At 34.0% G+C, this 25,834-nt stretch overlaps 2 protein-coding genes, 1 long non-coding RNA gene and 3 pseudogenes across 6 annotated transcripts; 5 read left to right on the top strand and 1 right to left on the bottom strand.

The window, feature by feature from the left end:
* Positions 1-3,998: 3,998 nt before the first annotated feature.
* AT4G07840 lies at positions 3,999-7,207 on the top strand (annotated as a pseudogene; the record flags this gene model as incomplete). The annotated part of the gene is made up of 1 exon: positions 3,999-7,207.
* Positions 7,208-11,577: 4,370 nt separating this feature from the next.
* Positions 11,578-14,069, top strand: AT4G07830 (annotated as a pseudogene; the record flags this gene model as incomplete). Its single annotated transcript has 1 exon — positions 11,578-14,069.
* A 306-nt stretch (positions 14,070-14,375) lies between these two features.
* AT4G07825 (uncharacterized protein) lies at positions 14,376-15,967 on the bottom strand. Its single transcript, NM_179010.1, has one exon — positions 14,376-15,874. The coding sequence runs from the start codon at positions 15,869-15,871 to the stop codon at positions 15,128-15,130; it is 744 nt and encodes a 247-aa protein (NP_849341.1). The 5' UTR covers positions 15,872-15,874; the 3' UTR covers positions 14,376-15,127.
* A 1,779-nt stretch (positions 15,968-17,746) lies between these two features.
* On the top strand, positions 17,747-18,612 carry AT4G05225. Its single transcript, NR_141853.1, has 2 exons — positions 17,747-17,923; positions 18,521-18,612. It is a non-coding gene; the product is annotated as an other RNA (long non-coding RNA).
* Positions 18,613-22,263: 3,651 nt separating this feature from the next.
* Positions 22,264-23,090, top strand: AT4G07820 (CAP (Cysteine-rich secretory proteins, Antigen 5, and Pathogenesis-related 1 protein) superfamily protein). Its single transcript, NM_116854.4, has one exon. It carries the CDS (start codon positions 22,368-22,370, stop codon positions 22,848-22,850), a length of 483 nt encoding a protein of 160 aa, NP_192524.1. The 5' UTR covers positions 22,264-22,367; the 3' UTR covers positions 22,851-23,090.
* Positions 23,091-24,439: 1,349 nt separating this feature from the next.
* AT4G07812 lies at positions 24,440-25,031 on the top strand (annotated as a pseudogene). The gene is made up of 2 exons: positions 24,440-24,460; positions 24,525-25,031.
* The last annotated feature ends 803 nt before the right edge of the window (positions 25,032-25,834 follow it).

Here is a 25,834-nt window from a genome sequence, read left to right as displayed (position 1 = left end):
ATGAGAGCCAACGCAAGTGAAGAAACATGTCGTTGCCACCAAAAACAACCATCGGAGACTTTCTCTCTCTGAAGGATTAAGAGAGAAGAGAAAGAAAGTCGAAGATAATTTATCAAATTGTTTTAACGACTGATGATGGTATGTCTATTTTGGCATAATTAATATGTTTTAAATGTAGGCATGACCACAGTTACGGTTATTAAGGTTATGTTCTCTAAAAATTTGATAAATTATCTTCAACCCATAAAAACAAGGGAATGTGATACATTTAGGCACTTTTAAAGAATTTTATTCCTTTTGAGGCACTTTTCAGAGATGAGGCACTTTTCCTTCTATTTAAACAAAAATTAGACTTTTTTACCCCTTAACTGAACGATCAAAAACATTTATTATCTTAATTATTTAAAATAATTTATAATGAAACACTCCTCGCTTACTCCGGATAAGAACGTGTGATTGAGAAACTATTCTTAGTTTATCGTCTCTCTTCCATGTTCTTTTGTTTTTCATCATTTTCATTCCCTCTTTCAAAATCATCAATTATGGTCGTTCCCTCTCTTTCGATTAGAAATAGTAGATACAAACAAAGCTCACATCGTCAATCCACTTTTACAGCAAAAGAAACGAAGAAGAAATAGTAATGGTGTACCACTTTTACAAGAGATGTAGTTGTCGTCGGCATCACTAGACTAAACGGCGACCACTTTTATAGTCGCTGCGACTCTTTTCACGAGAATGATGATGTTAGTCTCCACATACATTACATGCAAGTAAGTTAAAAAATTTCAGTTGTCGATCGCTGATGTAGTGATTACAAAAAAAACAGGGCCATTCCTTTTCAATAGCCATAGAATTTGACAGCAAAAAACTTAGAGACAAGTTCAAGTAAACTGAGATAAAAAGGTAAAGAAGAACGTGTCCAGAAATCGCTGTCCACAGAAGTGTCCACAGAGGTTTGTTCATTTAACTTTGTTAAGACGATCTTCTCGATTGGATTTTAAAGTTTTAAAATACAAGTCCAAGTTTGATTTTATATACAAAACATCTCAAAATATTATATAAATGATCATAAATTCAAGGGAAGAATGTGTCCAGAAATCGTTGTCCACATAGGTATGTTCATTTAACTCTGTTAAGATGATCTTCTCGATTGAATTTTGAGATAAAAAGGTAAAGAAGAACGTGTCCATAAATCGTTGTCCACAGAGGTCTGTTCATTTAACTCTGTTAAGATGATCTTCTCAATTGGATTTTGAAGTTTTAAAATACAAGTCCAAGTTTGATTTTATATACAAAACATCTCAAAATATAACATAGATGATCAAAAATTCAAGGGAAGAACGTGTCCAGAAGTCGTTGTCCACATAGGTCTGTTCATTTAACTCTGTTAAGATGATCTTCTCGATTGGATTTTGAGATGAAAAAGGTAAAGAAGAACGTGTCCAAAAATCGTTGTCCACAAAGGTCTGTTCATTTAACTCAGTTAAGATGATCTTCTCGATTTTGCACCAATTTTTTAACATTTATATCTTAAACACAAACGTAGAAATCAATCTAACATCTGTGAATGAAAATTAGTCTCAGATCTAAGCTAAAACCTCCATCAATTTCACTAGCAACAATGTTCTTCAATAAGTGAATCAACCATCAAAAAACTTATAAACCTTTTATGATGAACACATAAGAAAACCAGACTTTCTGAAAAGATACAACCCAAATATAATCATGAATCAAATTCACAGAACATGAACTAAGCAACGAGTTCCATCAATTAGTGATTCAACCATTGCTATCAAACGATTCGAAGTCCACTACGAGGCTTTAATCTCCAATTCAAGAGAATAATCTCGAATATGAAATTGGAGAAGCAAGACAAAGAAATCAAAGAGCAAGTAATCAGATTAATTTTGCAACAAACAGCAAAAACATAAAACGAAAACCAAACCCCAAATCCAATTCAAGCATTCAACGAGTCATGTAACCAAATCAGCCAGATAGGACAGATTCTCAAATTGATGGTCTGAAAAAATTCTCCTTCAAATCAGATCAAAACAGACGCGGAAAATTTAAAAAGCTGAATCTCAATCTCTCTTTCTCATAAAAGCTGATGATTTGTTGAAGAGGGAAGAAAGAAAAAGGAAAGAAATCTATTTTTTTGGCTTGATTTTTGTTTATTTTTGGAGAAAGTAAGAGAAAGAGAGAGAAAGGATAGGATAAAGAGAGATAGAGCGATATCTGATTAAAGGGTAAATGAGTCAAATTATTCATTCAAAGTGCCTTCTCTTTAGAAAGTGCCTAATCACGGAAATGTTTTTAAAAAAGTGCCTTAGAGTGTAACATTCTCTTAAAAACAAAGAGAAAAATTGTTTTTTTAAGTTTTGAGATTAGATCTCAAAGGAACTACCATTCTGGGTTTGATCCAGTTTGTATGCGTGTGGATACCAGTAGAGGCACAATACTTGGAGTGCTAAACCAACCTCGAATTAATATGATTCATATTTCCGCTGCATAATATCCATGTATATTCAAATCATATGATCTACATTTAATTCTTTGTTTACACAGTTCCTTGCAATTGAATTTGTTGTTAGTATTTATAAATCGTTATAAAACGGTACAAATTCCTTTCAATGGTATCAAAGCCTATGTTTTTAATATTGAATTTGAATCTAGTTTAATCCATATTTTGATATAGATGAATAATTGTAATTTGTTTTTAACTTGTTTAAATTTATGAAATTTAATTAGTAAAGCATAGAAGAACAAAATTATACAATTCACTTGAACTTGTTCGTTTATCATAATTAGATTACGATGTTAAGATTTAGTGAATTTCTTAATTGATAACTAGAACTCGTTTCTGTACATTAGATACAAATAAATACTAATTAAATTGATATGATAGAGAACATATATGTCTCTATTCGCTTTTGTTAATGGTTATTTGAGTACGAGTACAAATAAATAATTGATATGGTTATCCACAAACGAAATCGATGACTTTTGTTTCGTTACACGTTCACGCCTTCATTGATGATAATGGGTATTTTTTAACCATAGTTGTTTTGCTGTGTATTTGATTAATTTATTCAGGTCAACATGTTTCGGTATTAATCAATTGATATATGATATCTACTTAATTATATTATATTCACATATACATATAAAATCTCGTAGATGGGATGTATATGTAGAATTATAGTAAATATACGATTTTGATTTGGAATAGTTCCTTATGAAACATTTTGTTAGCATAATTATGATTATAATATATTGACTTATGATTTATGGTCTTTTAAAAAGAAAAAGTCAATATTAGATAGATCCTAATTTGATTAGGATAAGTTTAGTTATAATATATTCTAATTTGATTAGAGTTACTAAAGTTTAATCAAGATTAAATTTTAAATAATTAATAATTTTAATTTGATTAAAATTAATTAGATGGTTTATAATTTAATTAAATATATATTGGATATGTATTATTTATACTTTATTTCTATTGGATATAAATTTAAATATAAAATGGATTTATAAAATTAATACTCATCTAATATCAAGTAAGTTGATGTCCCCCCTCCAATTTTATTAATTGTTAAAACTTGGATTGTTGTATGGTGGATCTGCCAAAGCAGCGCTCTGTAATTGTTTAAGAGTGAGACAGATGGTAACGGTTACCATATGAAATAAAACTGGTTTACTTGACTAAGCTATCAAAACGGTTTTGGGCTAAGAGACATAGAGTTGGATAATACATAAGATATCATCCACAACCAAGAATTATATTAGATATAATTAGCAAGGAGTTGCTTACCTAAATAACTAGATATTTTGAGGGTGGAGCCAAAACTCACTTGGATTCTAGTGAAATATGGATCTTGGATCATTGTACTCATTAGAGGAAATTTGTTTTGAGTATAGTGTTAGTTTTTTTAATTGTTGAGAATTCTAAAATTTATGAACATCATATTAATTTATGCTTTTCTTTTTCGACAGTTATGTCAAACCCTCAAAGTTTATATTCAGTTCGAGATGTCTTTGAGAAGGACAAATTGAATGGATCAAACCCTCTTGAACACTTGGAAAATCTGGAGAAGAATAAAACGTTCAAGATTTCTTCTTCGGGTATCTATGTTATAGAAGTAAATGTTACTACTTCTGGTTTTACTCCTTGGGAATTGGATACCGGCTGTGGTGCTCACATTTGTGTAAATATGCATGGCATAAACAACAGTATAACTATGGAGGAAGGACAAGTGGACCTACGTATGGCTAATGGAGCAAGAGTCTCTACATTGGTCGTGGGAACATATTCCTTGTCTTTTCCTTCAGGCATGGTTTTGGAGCTTAAGAACTGCTACTATGTTCATGCTATAAACAAGAATATCATCTCCGTTTCATGTTTGGACATGGAAGGTTTTCACTTTTTGATCAAGAACAAATGTTGTTCATTTGATCGAAATGATATGTTTTATGGTAGCGCTCCATTAGAGAATGAGCTCTATGTTCTAAACCAAAGCATGCCAATCTATAACATTCGCACCAAGAGATTTAAGTTAAATCACTTGAATCCAACTTTTCTCTAGCATTGTCGTTTTGGCCATATAAATGAGAAACACATTCAAAAGCTTCATAGTGATGGACTTTTGAACTCATTTGATTATGAATCTTATGAGACATGTGAATCTTGTTTGTTGGGAAAAATGACTAAAGCACCGTTTACTGGACACAGTGAAAGGACTAGTGACTTATTGGGCCTTATACATACAGATGATGTGGGCCAATGAGAACAAGTGCTAGAGGAAACTATCAGTACTTCATTACATTTACTGATGACTTCAATAGATATGGTTATGTTTATCTAATGAAACATAAATTGGAATCCTTTGAAAAGTCCAAGGAGTTCCAAAATGAAGTAAAAAATAAACTTGGCAAATCAATCAAAGCTCTACGATCAGATCGTGGAGGAGAATATTTGAGCCAAGTTTTTAGTGATCATCTCAGAGAGTGTGGAATTGTTTCACAGCTCACTCCTCCGGGAACACCACAAGGGAATGGTGTGTCTGAAAGGAGAAATCAAACTTTATTGGATATGGTTCGATCAATGATGAGTCACACAGATCTTCCATCATCTTTTTGGGGATATGCACTAGAAACGTATGTGTTTATGCTCAACAGATGTCCATCAAAATCAGTTGAGAAGACACCATATGAGATATGGACTGGAAAGGTTCCTAATTTATCTTTTCTGAAAATTTTGGGCTGTGAAGCTTATGTCAAACGATTGATTACTGATAAGCTTGGACCCAAATCTGATAAGTGTTATTTCGTAGGTTATCCGAAAGAGACCAAAGGTTATTACTTTTACCACCCTACTGATAACAAAGTGTTTGTTGCTCGAAATGGTGCCTTTTGGAAAGAGAGTTTCTTTCAAAAGGAACTAGTGAGAGTCAAGTATTACTCGAAGAAGTTTGAGAACCACATGGTGATGTTCCAACTTCTCAGGAAGAACATACGTTGGATCTACAAAGAGTCGTAGAACCTATACATGTGGAACCTGAGGTACGTAGGTCCGAAAGGAGCCGTCACGAACCCGATAGATTCGAAGATTGGGTGACGGATGATCATACTCTATTTATTATAGAGAGTGATGAGCCTACGTCATACGAAGAAGCACTGATGGACCCCGATTCCGATAAGTGGTTAGAGGCCGCAAAATCCAAAATGGAATCCATGTCACAAAACAAAGTATGGACTTTAGTTGCTTTATCTGATGGTGTAAAAGCCATAGAGTGTAAATAGATTTTTAAGAAGAAAATTGACATGGATTTTAATATACAGATATACAAAGCTAGACTGGTTGCGAAAGGTTATAAGCAAATTCATGGTATTGATTATGATGAAACCTATTCTCTAGTCGCAATGCTTATGTCCATTCGGATTCTCCTAGCAACTGCTGCTCATTATGATTATGAGATTTGACAAGTGGATGTGAAAACAGCTTTCCTTAATGGAAATCTTGAAGAGGATGTGTACATGACACAACCTGAAGGTTTCACTATTCTTGAGGCTGCTAGGAAGGTATGCAAGCTTCATCGTTCCATTTATGGATTGAAGCAAACATCTCAGAGTTGGAATGTTCGTTTTAATGAGGCAATCAAAGAGTTTGATTTCATTAGAAACGAAGAAGAACCTTGTGTTTACAAGAAGACTAGTGGGAGCGCAGTCGCATTTCTAGTATTGTATGTAGATGACATACTGCTCCTCGGAAATGACATTCCTTTGCTTCAGTCTGTTAAGACTTGGTAAGTATTGAGAAGACATGGGTGAAGCTGCCTATATTCTTGGAATAAGAATCTATAAAGATAGATTAAACAAAGTAATTGGACTAAGTCAGGATACTTATATAGATAAGGTCTTGCACACGTTCAATATGCATGATTCTAAGAAAGACTTTATACCAATGTCTCATGGCATAACTCTTAGCAAGACTCAGCGTCCTTCGACGCATGATGAGCGAGAGCGGATGAGTAAGATTCCATATGCTTCTACTATAGGATCTATCATGTATGCTATGCTTTGCACTCTCCCAGATGTTGCATGTGCTTGGAGCATGACGAGCAGATACAATCTGATCCAGGTGAAAGTTATTGGATAGTAGTCAAGAACATCCATAAGTACTTGAGAAGAACTAAGGATAAGTGTTTGGTCTATGGAGGAAGTGAGGAACTTGTTGTGAGTGGTTATAGTGATGCCAGCTTTCAGACAGACAAAGATGATTTTTTTATCTCAATTAGGATTTGTCTTTTGTCTCAACGGAGGAGTCGTGAGTTGGAAGAGTTCCAAACAGAGCACTGTGGCAGACTCTATAACTGAAGTTGCTGCTTCAAAAGCAGTTAAGGAGGCTGTTTGGATTAGGAAGTTCATTACTGAACTTAGTGTGGTTCCTAATATTCCTGGCCTCATTGATCTTTACTGTGATAACAATGGTGCCATCGCGCAAACAAAAGAACGTAGATCACACCAGAAATCCAAACACATACAAAGGCGATATCACCTCATTCGTGAGATTATTGATAGAGGTGATGTGAAGATTAGCAGAGTTTCAACGGATGCAAATGTTACTGATCCTTTTACAAAACCTCTTCCGCAGCCGAAGCATGAGAGTCATACGACTGTGATTGGCATTAGATTTATAAAGATGTGATCTTATTTCTAGTGGGAGGTTTTTCTTTTATGATATGATGTTCATATTAAAATACATTTGGATTTGTTTTCAAATTAATGAAATTTGTTTGAGTATTATTTATTTATTTGATAATTAAATAATAGTCCCAAATAATATATATCATTCTTATAGGTCATCAAGTACGTGACTTGATCATGAAACCCTGTAAGTGGAAAATGACATGAATTGTTGAAGTCCCTAGTCAAGGTTATTAAAATGGGACATTAATAACTAAGAATGACTAGTATGTGAGGTGACTGATGACTAAGTTTCATGGAGTCATTAATATGTGGTATTAAAGTCAATAACATAGATATGTGTTAGAGAACACAATATTGGACTGACCCGTTATGAGAACTCTACAAGATTGTTATATGAATGTCATAAGAGTTTCTCATTACAACTATAGAGTATAGTCCTTTGACCTGAGTTCGTCATGATTTCTTATTCATGGATTAGTTCGCTTTGACTCTGTCAAACGTCAGCCGTAAAAGGTGATTATAAAGACAGTGATTGGGCGCGTTATGAATTGTTTAAGGAACATGGATGGAACAAGATGGGATTTGTTCCTCCCATATAACGGGAGATAAATATCTTTGGGCCTATCAAAAATTTGATACTGAAAAATGCGTGGCTGCACTCAAACGAGGTGAATGTCAGTCGTTTGTTTTATCAGTATAAATCGAAGTTCGATAAACATGATCTAGCCGAATAAGGATGACAATTTTTTTCCTTATGCTGAGATCGAGATATAGAGACAAAGGGATTATGGGAATAAATGATTCCAGTACAAGTGGGAGATTGTTGGGAAAGTCCTGAAATCGTTTGTACTTTATTCTAGGTAAAGTTGTAATGTCGAGGTTTGACAATCACATAATATTAGGTGGTTATAATGTTTTGCTAGAGAGCGCTTATAATCTATGAGTTTATAATTCATTGCTAATATTATACGAACCTACAGGATCACACACCTAAACAAATTGAATCAAATATAAAATTGAGTTTAATTTTGATTAACTAATATTGGGTTAAAAGATTTATTATATATATATATATGATATATAAATTAAAGTAAAAGTATATAATATATATATGATATATAGATATACTTATATTTGTATTTGAGCACTTAAATAAATAATGTTATATATATATAAGATATACATATGTGCACTAATACTAATATGTTGTTTATTCTCGTAGACAAAGTCACGTTGCATGGATTGGGCTTCGCCCATTGACTTTATATGCGTTACGTTACGTGAAGCTATTATAAAAGTGATGCATTATGACTTTTGAGATCAGCCGTTTTGATAAAACCCTAAAAACAAAGAGGCAAATTGTTTTTCTAAGTTTTGAGATTAGATTTCAAAGGAACTAGCATTCCAGGTTTGATCCAGTTTGTATGCATGTGGATACCAGTAGAGGCACAACACTTGGGGTGCTAAAATAACCTCGAATTAACATGGTTCATATTTCTGTTGTACCATATTCAGGTATATACAAACTTTATGATCTAGATTTAATTCTTTGTTTACATAGTTCCTGGCAATTAAATTCGTTGTTAGTATTTATAAATCGTTATAAAACGGTACGAGTTCCTTTCAAATAATCTTGCAAATGATTCGGCCAGCTGAGGAAGAAAGTATGTTTGGTGGGTTTAGAAATCAATTGATCTGTGTTTTTGATGATATAATGAGATGTAAATTTAAAGAGTATATATAGGTTCTACACGATTAGGTCAATCATATCTTGATGGCCAAGGGAAATTTATTGGTACTTTAACTAATTAGGAATTAATCATTAATGAATTTTGTCAAGATTTAAGGAAGTGATTATGCAATAGTTTTTAGTACTACTTAATAATATCCATTTTAGTAAGAAATTAATGCAATATTTGAATTGTTGATGAAAAATTTGTTCATTGTCCTAATGAGAACTAGGTTTTAACACGCGGTTTACCGCGGGCAATCGGTTTATTTGGTTCTTATACTAAATATTTGAATAAATTTGATATCCTAAACTTATAAATATAAATTTCTAGTGATTAGTGAAGAATCGTAATATATGATTTAGATATTATTAATTATTGATTTTGTGATTGAATATAGTGTTTTTAGGGATGGAATGTGATTATATTTTGATTTCAAAAACGACATAGATTCCTTATTTTTGTTGAACGGTTTAGATTGAAGGGAATTAATTTTATTGAATGGTTTAGATTGAATCGGATCATATAAAGTTTAGGAGATTGTTAAGACCAAATTACCCTTAATGATTTTGAATAGCAAAGAATAAAATCCAAATTTGAAATCAAAATTGAGGCCAAATTAGACAAAATTTCAATTTGTACTTCCCTTTTAATAATAAAGGGATATCTTGTTTCATTAAATTTGTAAGGACTAAACATATAATTAGGAAGTTGACTAAGGATTTTTCAACCCAGAATACTTACTAAAAATGTATATATGGATAACTAAATTTAAATACATCTTTCTTCAATATATTTTCTTATTTTACATTTTTATAAAAAAAAATTAATATAAGAATCGTAAATTTTAAAAATATCATTCAATGAGATAGGTATTGTGATTAAATGGCTATCGTACTTAAAGATGAAGTACTAATAAATTTGGAGAGATTAATAATCAATTATTTTATTTTTTTACAAATTTAATAAAATAGAAATTTATATGTAGATACTTTTTATATTATTTAGTGACAAAATATTTAGAAAACTTTCTATATTTTCAAATCTTCTTTAATTTTCATATATTGTTTTTTCCATTTTACAAAAAATCTAAAAAATAGAAGATAATAATAATTTCATAAATGAAGTCATTATCCTAATAAAGTTTTCGATCTACTAATTCTCTATTGAGAATCTCTAAAATCCAGTATTTTGGTGTCCCTTGACACTAGGGGTGGTGTCGATTGACACCTACGCAAATTTACGTCTCCAAATTGCTTTTGCATCATAAGTTCTCTGTTTTGATCCAGAATGTTCCATAATCTCAAAATGCATCCCAAACATGTAAAGACCTGAAAAAGACTATAAAAGAGTCTAGAAATAACAAAAAAACTCTAAAAACCAGTATTTTTATGCCCGGTCCGACCGGTTGAACCGTGACCCGAACATTTTTTTGGTTTGGGTTTAGTGCTAAAACCTGACAAGTTCAAAACCGTAAAAACCCACAAAAACTCACCATTAACCCGTGACTCGGTTAAACCGGACGGGTGTGGGTTTTAAAAATTCTCTTGATTTTGGAATAAAATATGAGATTTAAGACTTTATTCAATCATTTGTAGAAATGTTTTCAGTTCTTAAACTCATTTGATGTTTTAGATTTTGATGAAGACTTCACAATGCCGCCTTAAAAAATGAATCGAATGGTGAGTGAGACACCCGATATTAGTTGTGTGAATTCACGATGTTTTATTAATTTATTTCCGTCATTGGTGATCTTCTAATATATTTGTTACGGTATTAGACATTTAGTTAGATTTACAAAATTTAATCACTTTATTATTATTGTTTGGTATAAAGGATTTTATATTTATTAAACATAATCTGATTTTATATTTTATAAACATGTTATGATTATTTTTGTTTTTAAATTATAAGAACTCTTTTTTTTTTGTGTGCAAAACATGTTTTCATTCATTCTATAACGCCCGTGAACCGGAAAATTGGTTAGGGTTTGTATTTAAATCATCCGGTTTAATCGGTTGGGTTAATTGAAAACTCTATAGTGTGCCTATAAAAGAAATAAACTCGAAATTAGGGCTTTAGTTATCCACTTTTCGTTTTATAAAGGAGAAAAAGTCAGAGAAGGAGAAGAACCAGAATCGTTAGGGTTTGGGAGGAAACGTTTTCGACATATAAAATCACTGTCAAAGGTAACGAAATTTGGTAGGGTTATTTCCAAGTCTTTTATTGTTACTCTCCAGTTTACAGAAGTGATTTTGGATTACAATTGGTTGAGTTATTCGCAGTTTTGTGAGACACGTTTTCTCAGACGCGAATTAGGACCAGCGGGGATTGTAACTGCGATCGTAGTCTCATCTGGCTTCCGATCGGCACGAATTTTTGTGGGAAGCTTTGCGACGTCTAAGGCTAGCGTTTCATCGGAGGGATTTAATAATTAACAGTTAGTGTGTATTTTAGGGTTTCATCTTTGAGACTGTTTGTTTTTGTTTTTTATGTACAGTTTGCTTCAAAGGTTACTTTTGGTTGTGACATGTTGTAGGACGTTTCTGGACTGTTTCAGACGCAAGGAGAGTCTCTCCTGGCTTTAATCGTTGTTAGAATAATTTTGTTAAGGAGAGTCTCTTCTGGGTTTAATGACTCGAGAGTTGGTTTGGGTTGTGTTCTGATGCAGCGTGGGAAGGTTATTGCCTATGGATCGCGGCAGTTGAAGAAACATGAGGGCAACTATCCCACTCACGATTTGGAGATGGCTGCAGTGATCTTTGCCTCGAATATTTGGAGGTCTTATCTTTATGGCGGGAATGTGTAGGTGTTCACAGATCATAAGAGTTTGAAGTATATCTTCACTCAGCTAGAGCTGAACCTGAGGCTGAGGCGATGGATGAAGCTGGTGGCTGATTATGATCTGGAGATAGCCTACCATCCTGGTAAGGCTAATGTGGTTACAGACGCTTTGAGTCGTAAGCGCGTGGGTGCGGCTCCAGGGCAGAGTGTTGAGACCTTGGTGATTGAGATTGGTGCTTTGCGGTTGTGTGCTGTGGCACGGGAGCCATTGGGATTGGAAGCTGTGGATCAAACAGATCTTCTGAGTAGAGTTCAGTTAGCTCAAGAGAAGGATGAGGGGTTGATTGCGGCTTCTAAGGCAGAGGGCTTTGAGTATCAGTTCGCAGCTAATGGAACTATCCTTGTGCATGGGCGAGTTTGTGTGCCTAAGGATAAGGAGTTGCGACAGGAGATCTTGAGTGAGGCTCATGCGAGCATGTTTTCCATTCATCCAGGAGCGACTAAGATGTACCGAGACCTCAAGCGGTACTATCAGTGGGTCGGGATGAAGAGGGATGTAGGTAATTGGGTCGAAGAGTGCGATGTTTGCCAGTTAGTTAAGATTGAGCATCAGGTGTCGGGTAGCCTGTTGCAGAGTTTACCCATTCCTGAGTGGAAGTGGGATTTTATCACGATGGATTTCGTGGTTGGGTTGCCTGTGTCGCGGACCAAAGATGCTATTTGGGTGATCGTGGACCGTCTGACTAAGTCAGCACATTTTTTGGCCATCAGAAAAACCGATGGAGCGGCGGTGTTGGCTAAGAAATATGTGAGCGAGATTGTGAAGTTGCATGGAGTACCTGTGAGTATTGTGTCAGACAGGGATTCCAAGTTTACTTCTGCTTTTTGGAGAGCCTTTCAGGCAGAGATGGGCACTAAGGTGCAGATGAGCACGGCTTATCATCCTCAGACAGATGGGCAATCTGAGAGGACTATTCAGACGCTTGAGGATATGTTGCGGATGTGTGTCTTGGATTGGAGAGGTCATTGGGCGGATCACTTGAGTTTGGTAGAGTTTGCTTATAACAACAGCTATCAGGCGAGTATTGGGATGGCTCCTTTCGAGGTGTTGTACGGGAGGCCATGCAGGACATTATGCTGGACCCAAGTGGGGGAGAGGAGCATATATGGTGCAGATTATGTTCAGGAGATCACGGAGAGGATCCGGGTTCTGAAGCTGAACATGAAGGAAGCTCAGAACCGACAACGGAGTTATGCTGACAAGAGGAGGAAAGAGCTTGAGTTTGAGGTTGGGGACAGTGTATCTCAAGATGGCCATGTTGCGAGGTCCGAACAGGTCTATCTCAGAGACTAAGTTGAGTCTGAGGTACATGGGTCCATTCAGGATTGTTGAGAGGGTGGGACCAGTGGCATTCAGGTTAGAGTTGTCAGATGTTATGCGTGCGTTTCACAAGGTCTTTCATGTGTCGATGCTGAGGAAGTGTCTTCACAAGGATGATGAGGTGTTGGCTAAGATTCCAGAGGATCTTCAGCCCAACATGACTTTGGAGGCGAGACCAGTGAGGGTTCTCGAGAGGAGGATCAAGGAACTTCGGCGGAAGAAGATTCCTTTGATCAAAGTCCTGCGGAACTGCGATGGTGTGACAGAGGAGACTTGGGAGCCAGAGGCGAGGTTGAAGGCAAGGTTCAAGAAGTGGTTCGAGAAGAAGGTTGCTGCATGAGTTTGCCTATCCTTGGTTTCCAGTTATAGTGATGTTGAGTTTTTGATCTTTTGAGTTGTTGTTCTTATTTCTCTTTCATTTGTATTTTCGTTTGAAGTTGTAACGATCATGACATCTGATGATTTATAAGATGAATATTTTTTTTTCTTAGATTTGACTTGAGTTGTCTTATTTAAGAATGTGTTGTGCGGTTCTCAAAAATGGAAAGTTTCCCAGAAAGGACTTGTCTATTTTTGGAAAGTTTGAGTAAACAACCTAAGAAAGAGGTGTGTTTACGAGATGACCGGGAGTTGGTCATAAGGGTTTCGTCTTTAAGACTGTTTGTTTCTGTTTTTCATGTACAGTTTGCTTCAAAGGTTGCTTTTGGTTGTGACATGTTGTAGGACGTTTCTGGACTGTTTCAGACGCAAGGAGAGTCTCTCCTGGGTTTAATTGTTGTTAGAATAATTTTGTTAAGGTGAGTGCGTGACCATGAGCTTATCTGAGCGATTGGGTTGTATGTTTTGTTTTGTGTGATGATATGTAGGTGTGGTAAATGTGTTTTGAGTGAATTATTCGATGACTGGTTTGTTTGTGTTGTATTTGTGATTATACCCTTTTATTTGCTTGTGTGTATAGCTCGTAGATGGGAGAATCGCCTCACTAAGTATTTATGATAATACTTACGCATCTCATTGTATTGTTGATGCAGGTAAAGATAAAGTGTGATCGTAAAATCATGGCAAGGAAGAGAGGATGATCTAGGAACTCGTTTGGTTTACTTTTATGTTTTGGTTATTGGAACCGGTTAGGGTTGTGTTAGGATTTTTAGTCATTCTTGGTTTTGTTGGTTGAATTATTTGTTTATTCATAAAATAGTATTTTTGACTTGCAGTTTAATTGTTGCTTTATTGGTTGGTTTAATTAGATATTTATGGGAATATTTAATTATGTTTAAAAAAAATGGGTCGGGATGTTTCACATTCAACCTCCAAAGGGGAAAAAGATACAAAGTTTTTGAGCAAAGATTTACAACATTGATAAGAAAGATAACATAAACAAAGGGCTTTAAGGATATATCCGTAGAAACTCGGAGACAGAAGCTAGCTAGCAACAAACCACAAACGAGATCATGGTGTGTCGAGAACACTTCCGCGAATTGTTCGGGAATTTTAGAAATAGTCATTATCATCAGATCTTGTGACTTTGGAAAAGGATACTTAGCCTTACCGAACACCGACACGGACATCAGTGGAACAACTAAGGATATTGTTCGGTTCTTCTCCGTAAAGGAAGAAGGTGGAACCGAGGTTCTCACCATATAGGAGGAAGGCGGAGCCGAGGTTCTTTCCATGACGGAGATGCTTGGACGCCAAAGACCCTCGAGGTCAAGTAAGAGTGCAGTTCTAAATAAGATTTTGAAAGTTTGTTGAGAAAGCTTAGCTATGGTTCGAGAGGGTGGAAGCAAAACAAGAAGAAACACATCTCTTAGGTGTGGCCGCTGGTTTGAATTAGAGTGTGGCCGCTGGATTGATTCGGTTTCATTGCCTTTAGCCAGAAGGGAGTTCAACAACATGGTTTGTAAGGAATACTCGCAGAGCCAAATACAGAGAGTCGCTTCAGGGAGAGAGAAGAGTCCATGGCTGCTCAAACCGTAAAAACGACATAATCTTATAGATGGATTTGGTGAGGAAATAAAATAAATCAACCTGGGCTGCTGTGATTATGAGATAGGCTGAGATTTGTGGAAGTGGGCCGAGACAGGGAAGATGGGCTGCAACAATTCGAAAGGCCCAACAAGCTGAAACCTAGGGTTGCTTCAGTTGGGGAGATGTTGTTGATGCCGCCGCATGTGTACGGATATGAGGCAATGAAAGAGCAACACGGCTTGGTTAGGTTTAAGATTAATACTTCCGCCGTTAAAATCATCATCACTGGTTTCAGCGTCAAATCAGCTCTCCATTCCATCAAGGAAGAAGGAGATGACAGATTTGTCTTCGAGGGGATCCGGTAGAGGTAATGAGCGACGAGGATTGCGAAAGTTCTAGATTTCAGAGATCTAGAGATTTTCGGGAGACAACTCTCAAATTTAGCATTTGGAGAGTGACTGGACATCGGTTCCTCCTTCACTGAGTTCACGGGCCTTATGAGGGATACAGGGTTCGCCGGAAAACCTCTATTAATGTTATCGCGGTACAAAGGAACACCATGGAAGCAAGGTGAAAGGAGTGAAGGATGGTAAAAGATTATAAACAAATGAAGTAAGAATCGAGAAAGGTTGCGAAAGGATTGAGAAAAGCAAACAATATCTCGACGCCGGCGAGCAAAAACTCTACCGGCGTCAGAAAACATGGTGAAAGTAATTGTCTCGATTATAGTGTTTGAGAGGAATTTTTGAGCGAGTGGTTTTGAAAGGGGGGGGGTAGTAGACCGATTTTCAAAATACATAATAATCTGCTTTCATTGAGAGTTGAACTCTATTAATATTAAATTATTAAAGAAATTTTAATCAATTGACACGTGGTCTAACCTGCTTGACCCGATGACCCAGTAACCCATAAGGTAATCCGGTTCACTGTCTGGGTCGGGTTTAAAAACATTGCTAAAAACTGTAACTAAATCATAGCTAAAAGCAGTGAAAATTGAGGTATATCAAGGAGTTTTAAAGTATTTACATATTTATTTAAAGACTTTATAAAGATTTTAAGAGGTTTTAAAATAATTTACAAGGGTTTTTAACAACTTTACAAAGCTTTTAAAAAACTTTATAATGTTTTTAAGAGTTTTTAAAAGGTTCAAGAGTTCTTAAAAGGTTCTTAGAAATTTTACAAAGATTTTTAAATGTATTTTTTTGCTGAGAAACAATTTGTTACGGGATAAAAAATTTGGCGAGGAATTGTTTTTTTTGGCGGAACAAACTTTTGGGTGGAAAAATAATTTTTGACGGAAAATTTGTAAATTGAAAAGAATTGAGAGAATTGAGAATTGAAAATAATTTTTGACGGAGATTTATGGGTAATATTACAAAGTAACCATGAAATTGAAAAGAATTGAGAGAATAGCCTTGTGTTAGAAAACTTAGGTAAATAACTCTTTTTGGAGGGGAGTAAATACTAAAATATCCTTCTATTTTCTTGTTTTTACAATAATGCCGGTGATGATAAATCAGAGTTCATTGGTATCGATAGTTTTGGAAGAAAGAAAATTTATGTAATCTGAATAAAGGACATGAATTATTTACAGAAAACACAGTATCTAAATGAATTAATGTTCTATTAAAAAAATACATGACAATTATAAAAGGAACATGCATTATTCAGAAGAAATACATCTTATTGTTTGGATAGGTATGAATAAGATTACAGTAGAGAACATGAAATATTTAAAAGGTATAGATCTATTAAAATAATACAAAGTATTTGTAGAAAATGCATGTCTAATTTAAAATGAACATGCATTATTCAAAAGAAACATATCTTATTGTTCGGATGGGTATAGATAAGATACGTGATTACAATAGATGACATGAATTATTTAAAAGGTGCAGATCATTTTAAATAAATACAATGTTTTTAGAAAAATTACATGCCTAATATAAAAATAACATGATATATGAAATGATAACATAACATTGAAAGGAAACCTTGAACTCTTGAGGGTGAAGGCAAATCTCAGATTCTAAAAAGAAACGATATCGGAAATAGCTAAATCCTATATAGACCAAATAAACAGAAGAGCTCAATGGTTGAACCACTGAATCCCAAATTGATGAAAAACAACACCGTTAACGGCTATAGTCAAATGATCTACTAGAGCTTGTGGTGGTTGTTGTAATGGAGGTGGTTATGGAGAAGGTGATGATGGTTTGAGAAATCAAAGAATAAGGCACAATGGTAGAAAATAGAGATGTAATTTGTCGAAATAAGAAATAGAAAGAGAAAGAGATGGAAGAAGGAAAAACGAAGGTTTGACTTTTATTTAGGGTAAAAGTGTCATAAATAAAGTGCAAATGTTTTTTTTTTCTCTCATACTATTCGTTAAAGGCTATTCTCTTTATTCTTTTGTTGTCAAAGGTTAGTTAGTAGAGTATATACACTAAATAGCCATGGATTCAAAAAGAATTAAGGAAATAGCCATGAGCTACAGAGTTATGTCGGAAACCCATGTATTCTTACATGTATAACCTTAGACATCAAAGCGACAAGACACTGTTTGGGGAGCGTATGATTCTGGGTTTGAAATTTGAAATATTCGGAAGCTATCATTATATTCATTCTCTCATATCAAGAGTAATCTATGTGAAAATAAAAATCGTGTTTTTTCTTCACACTGCAAAATATCCTCCCAAAACCTAGTGCCGTCGTTGGCGATTGCGTTTCTCATCTTCTTCAATCAAGCCCAGAACTTGATTGTCTCTTTCAAACCTTCTTCTCGTTCTCGTCACCGTTAGCAATCCAAGTATTAATTTATGATTCTCCTTTCGCCGGCGAATTTAGTAAGGTAAGCCATTGATTTTCGTTTATTTATCGCCGATCTTCTTCTATTTCTTCCCCTTTATACTTCAATTGCATAAAAATTAACGATTGTGGCCAGATCTAAAGTTTGGTTCTTTTTCCCCTTTATCTCTATCTTCTTCTATTTCTTCCCATATATACTTCCATAAGTATCTTGCATAGGGTTTTTACCGGTTGTGTCCAGATCTAAGTTTTGATTCTTTTTTATTTATTCTCTACTAACCATCAATTTTTTCTTAATCTCTCTACATGAAGTTAGATAAGGCGAGATCTGGGAATTTTCTCAAACTATGTGGATTCTGCTTCGTCCGTCTAGGGTTTTTGTTTAAAAACAAGAGGTTTGTTCATATTTTGCATGTTATTTATAGTTGGTTCATGTATTTTATATAGATAACATGTTATGTCTACTCTATAATGTGTTCTTGTATAATGATGTTTGTTATTTTGACTCATTGGTTTCTCTTTATACTATGTTTTCATTTTAAATTTCATGCTTTTATACCTTTTGGTCTGCCATTAAGTACTCTGTTATTTCATTTGTTTGCATTTGTTTTATACTTTTTTGTATGTGTTTTATATAGCTGCTAATCTTTTTTTTCCTCTCGTCGCCGTTTGCGAGAGAAGTTTTAATTCGTTCTCCTCCTCTCCAATCTGGTATTCGCCAACGAATCTTGTAAGTTCAGTCCTGGGTTTTCGATTATTTATCGTTGTCTTCTTCTATTTCTTCCCATGTATACTTCCATAAGTATCATGCATATGGTTCTTACCGATTGTGTCCAGATCTAAGTTTTGGTTCTTTTTGATTTATTCTCTACTAACCCTCAATTTTTTCTTAATCTCTCTACATGAAGTTAGATAAGACGAGATCTGGAAATTTCTTCAAATTTTGTGGATTCTTTTTTGTCCGTTTAGAGGTTAAAAAAAGAAGAAGAGGTTTGTTCATATTCTGCATGTTATTTAAAGCTTGCTCATGTGTTTTATATAGATAACATGCTATGTTTATTCTATAAAATGTTCTTATATAATGATGCTTGTTATTTTGAGTCATTGATTTATCTGTATACTATATTTTCATTTTAGATTCCATACTTTTATACCTTTAAAAAGGGATCGAGATGTGTTTGAGTTGGTTTTCGGATCCAGTGATATAACTACACAAATACACATTTATATATATGCATATATATACAAAATTAAAACTGGATTTTTCTCAAAAAAATCTATAAAATTGGTTGCTTGGGTTCCCTATATATTATCTTAGGGTTTAGTATTATGTAATTGAAAACGATTTTAAATTGGTTGCTTGTGTTCTTTATTCTCATATTGACAATAATCTCTATCTAGTTTCCTCTTAAATTCATGTTTTTCTTTCAAATTTCAGTGTTTTTTATCTGTTGTATGTTTTGGATTTTTCTCAAAAAAATCTATAAAATTGGTTGATTGGGTTCCCTATATATTATCTTAGGGTTTAGTATTATGTAATTGAAAACGATTTTAAATTGGTTGCTTGCGTCCTCTATTTTCATATTGACAATAATCCCTCTCTAGTTTCTTCTTAAATTCATGTTTTTCTTTCAAATTTCCAGATGTGAACTACTTTCTATAGAGTGAAAAACTAATATAATGGAGACATGCTTTTTCCAGTATATCATTTTTAACGTTGTTGTTTCACTTGTTGTTTTTGTAGACCAATGCTGTCTCTATTCTCAGTGGAGAAGTTAATGGTGACCCGCTGGAGAGCGCATCATGTTGTCCTCCTTTGTTATACTTATAAGAAACATGTTGTTTCTACACTTTCTTTCACCCCTTCCCCAAATGCAACATTGGAACCAGTATATAACATTGTTGCCGCATTTAATGTAGTAAATACGTATCTAATATTTTCCAACGGACTATTCATTTTGTCAAATCGCAAATAAAATGTGTCGACCCAATTATGTAGCAAGTTGCATAATGATGATTACTGATATAACCAAACATTTCATGTAATGTATGATACCTATAAATTGATACTTTGCCGAGCTTATAACCGAATGAATAACATCAAGCCCAATACAAAATTTCCAACTCAAGCCTATTGTTTTCAAATTCGTCAGTATAACTGCGTTTACATTAAGAAATTACATGAGTTGTTCTTATATAACGTTCTATTTTACAGGGTACTCTGTAAAACAAATCTATCATTAATGGCATACCTAGTACTGCTGTAACTTGTCTTTCTCCTTTGTTGTATACTTGTTCCTTTTGATTTTTTCAAAGAGGAAGTGGTGTGATCGTTAAATGCTATTCATCTCTCCTGTTATATAGGGAATGTCTTGATAACAAGTAGGGCTACAATATACTAAGATATTTTTGGGCAACATACTGACAAGCTTTTAAGCCACATAATTTTGAATAATTATGATTTCCCTCTAAACTCTCGCAAGGCTGCTAATCGACGGAAGCAGTCGTCATCAAACTTATAACTGAATTGTATTAAAATTGCATGCATAACAACAATAATTCATGTTTTTTAACACTAGCACATACGTCATGTGCGACATGTCGTCAATCTGGTGGATGGTTAGTGGTTCTCCTTTGTTATATTTATACGAAACATGTTGTTTCTGGCCTTTGTTCCACCCCTTCCCCCAATGCAACATTGGGACCCGTATATAACACTCTCGCCGTATTTAATGCAATGGATACGTATCAAATATTTTCCTACGGACTCTTTATATTGTCAAATCGCAAATAAAATGTGCCGATAAGATTATGTAGCAAGTTGGATACTAATGATTACTGTTATAACCAAACATTTCATGTAATGTATGATCTCTACAAGTTGATACTTTCGCTACCAATTAGGGCTACAGTAGTTTAAGATATTTTTCCGCAACAGTGCTTACAAGCTTTTAAGCCACATAATTTTGAATAATTATGATTTCCCTCCATACTCTCGAATGGCTGCTAATCTATGGAATCCGTCGCTTGTGTAAATGTCGCATCAAACATATAACTGAATTGTATTTGAATTACATGCATAACCACAATAATTCATGTGTTTTAACATTATCGTAGACGTCATGCGCGACGTGTCGTTTATCTGGTGGATGCTTAGTGGTTATCTTATGTTATATTTATACGAAACAAGTTGTTTTTGGAATTGTTTTCACCCCTTCCCCCAATGCAACATTGGAACCCGTTTATAACACTTTCGCCGCATTTAATGCAATAGATACGTATCAAATATTTTTCTACGGGTAGATTTACATTGTCAAATCGCAAATAAGATTTGGCGACCATATTATGTAGCAAGTTGCATACTAATGATTACTGATATAGCGAAACATTGCATGTAATGTATGATCTCTATAAGTTGATACTTTGTCGAGTATATTGCCCAATACACAATTTCCAACTCACGCCCATTGTTTTCATACCGCGTCTGCATATAGGAATTACATGTGTTGTTTTTAAATAACGTTCTATGTTACAGTTACCAATGATCTTTTACCTGTTAGTCTCCATTGAATAACTAATCGCATACAAAGCAAACATCTGTATATATACGTTCCGTTTTTGGCATATCTAGTGATATAAATTAGTGTTTAAATATCAATTCCATCTATGAAATCTAAAAGGTATGTGGTTTATAGAATTAAAAAAAAAAATGAACAAATACATCTATATATATCGTGTGTTTTATAAATAAAGCGGGTTACTCATTATCTACGCATGTTTATGTTCTCATCGGTAATTGAAATCTATAAGTTATGTGGCTCATCAGGAACAAAAACATATATAAATGGCGTGTGTTTTATAAATAAAACGGGTTACTCATTACCTACGTATGTTTATGTTCCCTACATATAGACACCTAGTGTCGGAACTCACGTGTTCCCGCCTATCTTTCCAGGTTATTTTGGTTATTTCACACCCCAAAAAAAGGCTATTTATTAAAGTTTTCTGCCGCATGGCTATTTTGCTAATTTGTGTGTCGAATTTGGCTATCCAGCTAATTGACTCTAGTTAGTATATATACTCTAGATTTATTCTATTTGTCACATTGTTGTAGTTGGTTTTATTTGTAAGTAAAAAAGAAAAACTTGAAAAGACCAGGGAAGAACCAATCTCTTAATACATATTTCTTAAGATAAAATTTCATTAAAATACAATACAATAGATGTTTCATTAAGTATGTTTCGATTTTCATAAAAATACTTTATAGAATTTTTCTTTTAGAATGGATCGTGAATATGACGGCTCTTTGACCTCTTCGCCTAGTTGACTTGGTAAAAGAGATAATCAATACAATACTACAAGTGATCTTTAGTGGAAAAAATAGATTTCTAATTAAAGTTCTGAAAGTTTATTATTAAAGTATCACACCTTCTTTCTATATAAATCATCGTTTCTTAACTCTACAAACCACTACAGAAAAAATTAAAATGTTTAACTCCTATCCTAACCTTTTAGTCTTGGCTATTGCTCTTGCACTATCTTTTTCTGTTCCTCTGAAAGCCCAAGACCAGCCGCAAGACTACTTCAATGCCCACAACCGTGCTCGAGTTTCTGTAGGCGTGAGTCCCTTGATGTGGAGCCAGACACTGACTGCCTATGCTCAAGCCTACGCCGAGAAGAGACGCGACTGCGGTTTATTTCTCTCAGGTGGGCCCTACGGGGAGACCATAAAAGCGGATATTATTGACTTCTCAGCTGAGGAGTTTGTGAGCACCTTTCTTAACCAGAAGTCTGATTACGATTATACTACAAACACATGTCGTGCTGGGAAATCATGTGACGGTTATAAGCAGGTTTTGTTTCGAAAGTCGGTGTTTCTTGGGTGTGCCAAAGTCAAATGCAATAATGGTGGATTCCTTGCCATTTGTAGCTATGATCCGTCTGTCATTCTTAGTGAACGACCTTTTTGAATTATATACACAATTGAAATTGTCCATAGAGGACATATGTATCTATTTCAGTATTTTCTGTTCAATAAATATCATCATCTATATATGGTGATTCATTTGTCATATGTAAAATATATACGTTTGTGATGGAATGGAGTGATACAAAGATATTTGTTTGTTTTCAATATAAGGTATAGTTTCTGAAATGTTTTAAGTATTGAAAGTTTGATATACGATCAAATTAGATTTTATGAACCAGTGGTAGTAATTATATCTTGGGAGATAAATGATCCTTGAGATTGAGAAGAGTTATTTCAACGGTTTAAGATCACTTGGTATTCCTTGTAATATTTTACAACCTTACCATTGATTAATTCAACTCTTGTTATAAAATATTTAACTAAAAAGAAGAATAAAGACTAGAGAGAGTAAAGACCAAACAAGAGTTCTATTATTGCTTTATTCTTCTCTTACATTTTGACAATGAATCAAAGGAACATATATATACAAGAGTTTACTTAGTAAAAAAGTAATATATTCCACGAAGAAGTGTTTGATTCGAGTATATATAGATATATATTTCCTCGCAAAACCCTCGTATAGTTTGCTATGAAATTGCGAGGAAGATCTTTTAAACCAATTAAAACGCACCACATACTGCGAGGGAACTGCGAGATGTCCTAGCAAGTCCCTCGTAACCTTTGATTTTAAATAATTTAGGGTTTAGGGTAATATTTGCGAGAGAAGTGCGAGTGCGTCTAGCAATTCCCTCCCAATCCTTCAACCAATTAACTCCACCATTTTGATTCACTGTTTGAATCATATCTGATTTAGATTCTCCTTTTTCGAATAAGACTCTCAGCAAATAAAAACATGACTAAATATTTTTAATAATTTAAGGTTTAGGGTAAATATTTGCGAGGGAAGTGCTACGATAGCCTTGCAAATCCCTCGCAAAGACCTCGCATTGTTGAATCAATTTGAAAAAATACAAGAAAACACTACTTAAAATCATTTGGATTCGTTATTCTGAATCATTAGGAAGTTAAATATCTACATTAGAATCTAATTTCATCTCAAAAACTTCAAATGTGCATTTTCCCCAAATACATCAATAATGAACTTATGTGTTTTCAATAATTTGAATCATAAGTGTTTAACATTTTCAAAATGAAATGTTAATATTGAAATATATATAATATGTTTTTGTGCATCACCATATAATCCACTTGTATGATTATACAGTCATTTAGATTTACATTTATAGATGAAAATCAAAGATCTCAAATAACTTCTATGTATTTTAGGGTTTAGGGTAAAGATTTGCGAGATTTTTGCGGGTGGTTTGCGAGGGTTGATATTGTTCATTGCAAAGTACTCGTACTTTCCTCGCAAATTTGTGAGGAAACAGTCTCTCGCAAGATTTGCGAGGGATTTGCAACGTGCGTCCGTGTTCTAGAAAAATGCCTGCAATTCCCTCGCAAATTTGCGAGGGATTACTTCCCTCGCAAAACGACTGTTTTCATATTTATCTGATTTATTCTTGATGTATCAACTCTTGTGACTATTACAAAGTTAGTCACTAACATTATTGCAACACATTCAAATCTATGGATAAAAGATTTTGCCATGTTTGCATAATTTACTATAAATTTTATATTTTTTTGAAAATTTTATAAGCAATGATACATCTAGCGATCATCCGTGTTACTAACATTAAAATCTAAGCTTCATATAGTAAGATGGATTGATAGGTACTTTTGTCGAGATCTGTTACTTAGTTTCCTTTGGACCCTTTCCAGGACTAGTTTACCTAACTATAGTCATTTGCTTTTTAGAGTTAAGAGTATCTGTATTATGACCCTGTCTCTACGGAGAAGGTGTTACCGAAGCCTCTACAACTCTCTATCTACCCATACACCATTTAACAAGCTTAGTCATGTTTTAATCTTTTGCTTGGATAATTTGCAACCCTCAGTTTGTTTGGAAAAGTATGGCATTATGACCATGTCTTCTAGAGTTGGTTACCATCTCTTTTTCAACGTCACTAACCCATCAGCCTCTTCCGTGGAGCACCTTCTCAAAAGCTCGGATGCATTGTTTGCAAGAGCTGGTAATGACCATTTGGTGGTCAAGGATTTCGCGAAGCCCGACTTCATGGCGAATCCACTAAGGCCTCAACAGATTTTTCAATCCTTGTAAACTTATTTAAAAGTATATATCTCTTTGGAAAACTCATGCAGCTCCTATCTTTAATTTCATTGTATTATCTTATGTCTTTGTGTATGAACCTTCCTCTTTTAAGGATTGAATGAATGAAGATCTTGTTTGACAAAAAAAAAAGCTTCATATAGTAAGATTTGCATTGGAAAAAGAATGAACTTATGTATTAAATGGATAGTAAAAACATCAAGAAAACTTGTTATTAAACGAATCAAACATATTCTTAATATATATATATATATATATATATATATATATATGTAAAGTAGATATGCAACTATTTAATAGTCAACGTTTAAAAAAATTATTTAGGAGAATTTACAGCAGAAATAAATGTTTTTAAACCCTGACGATGAATAGACTACCTTCGGGGTCATCGGATCATTGGGTCAACCAGGTTCAACCACGACTCAATTGAATAAAGTTTATTAAATGTATTTAATTAATATTTATAGAGATATTATAGTTTTTATAAAATAAAAATAAAAATAATCATACCATGGTTAACAAAATATGAAGTCTAACGAATAATAAACAATTAAAATTTTGACTAAATTCGATTAATACTAATTAATGGTAATATTCGATCGTCATTTTAGTCTAACAAAAATAATCAATTAAAATTTAATTATATGCTTAAGTCCAACTAAAGTCTAAAGCTGTAATAAAAAATAATAGAGATCATCGATGACAAAAATAAACTAATAAAACATCGTGAATTTAAAATAATGAATCTCGGTTTTCTCTCTCACCATTCCATTCATTCTTTTTAGATCTAACAA

The sequence above is a fragment of the Arabidopsis thaliana genome, chromosome 4 (assembly GCF_000001735.4).
Source record: "Arabidopsis thaliana chromosome 4, partial sequence".
Classification (NCBI taxonomy): Eukaryota; Viridiplantae; Streptophyta; class Magnoliopsida; order Brassicales; family Brassicaceae; genus Arabidopsis; species Arabidopsis thaliana.
Note: the sequence above shows the minus strand (reverse complement) of the source record. Positions and strands in the feature narration are given on the sequence as shown.

What these genes read in the sequence shown, in the direction of transcription:
- AT4G07825 (NM_179010.1), bottom strand. Translation starts at nt 15,871, where the DNA reads ATGTATTTTGAAAATCGGTCTACTACCCCCCCCCTTTCAAAACCACTC.
- AT4G07820 (NM_116854.4), top strand. Translation starts at nt 22,368, where the DNA reads ATGTTTAACTCCTATCCTAACCTTTTAGTCTTGGCTATTGCTCTTGCA.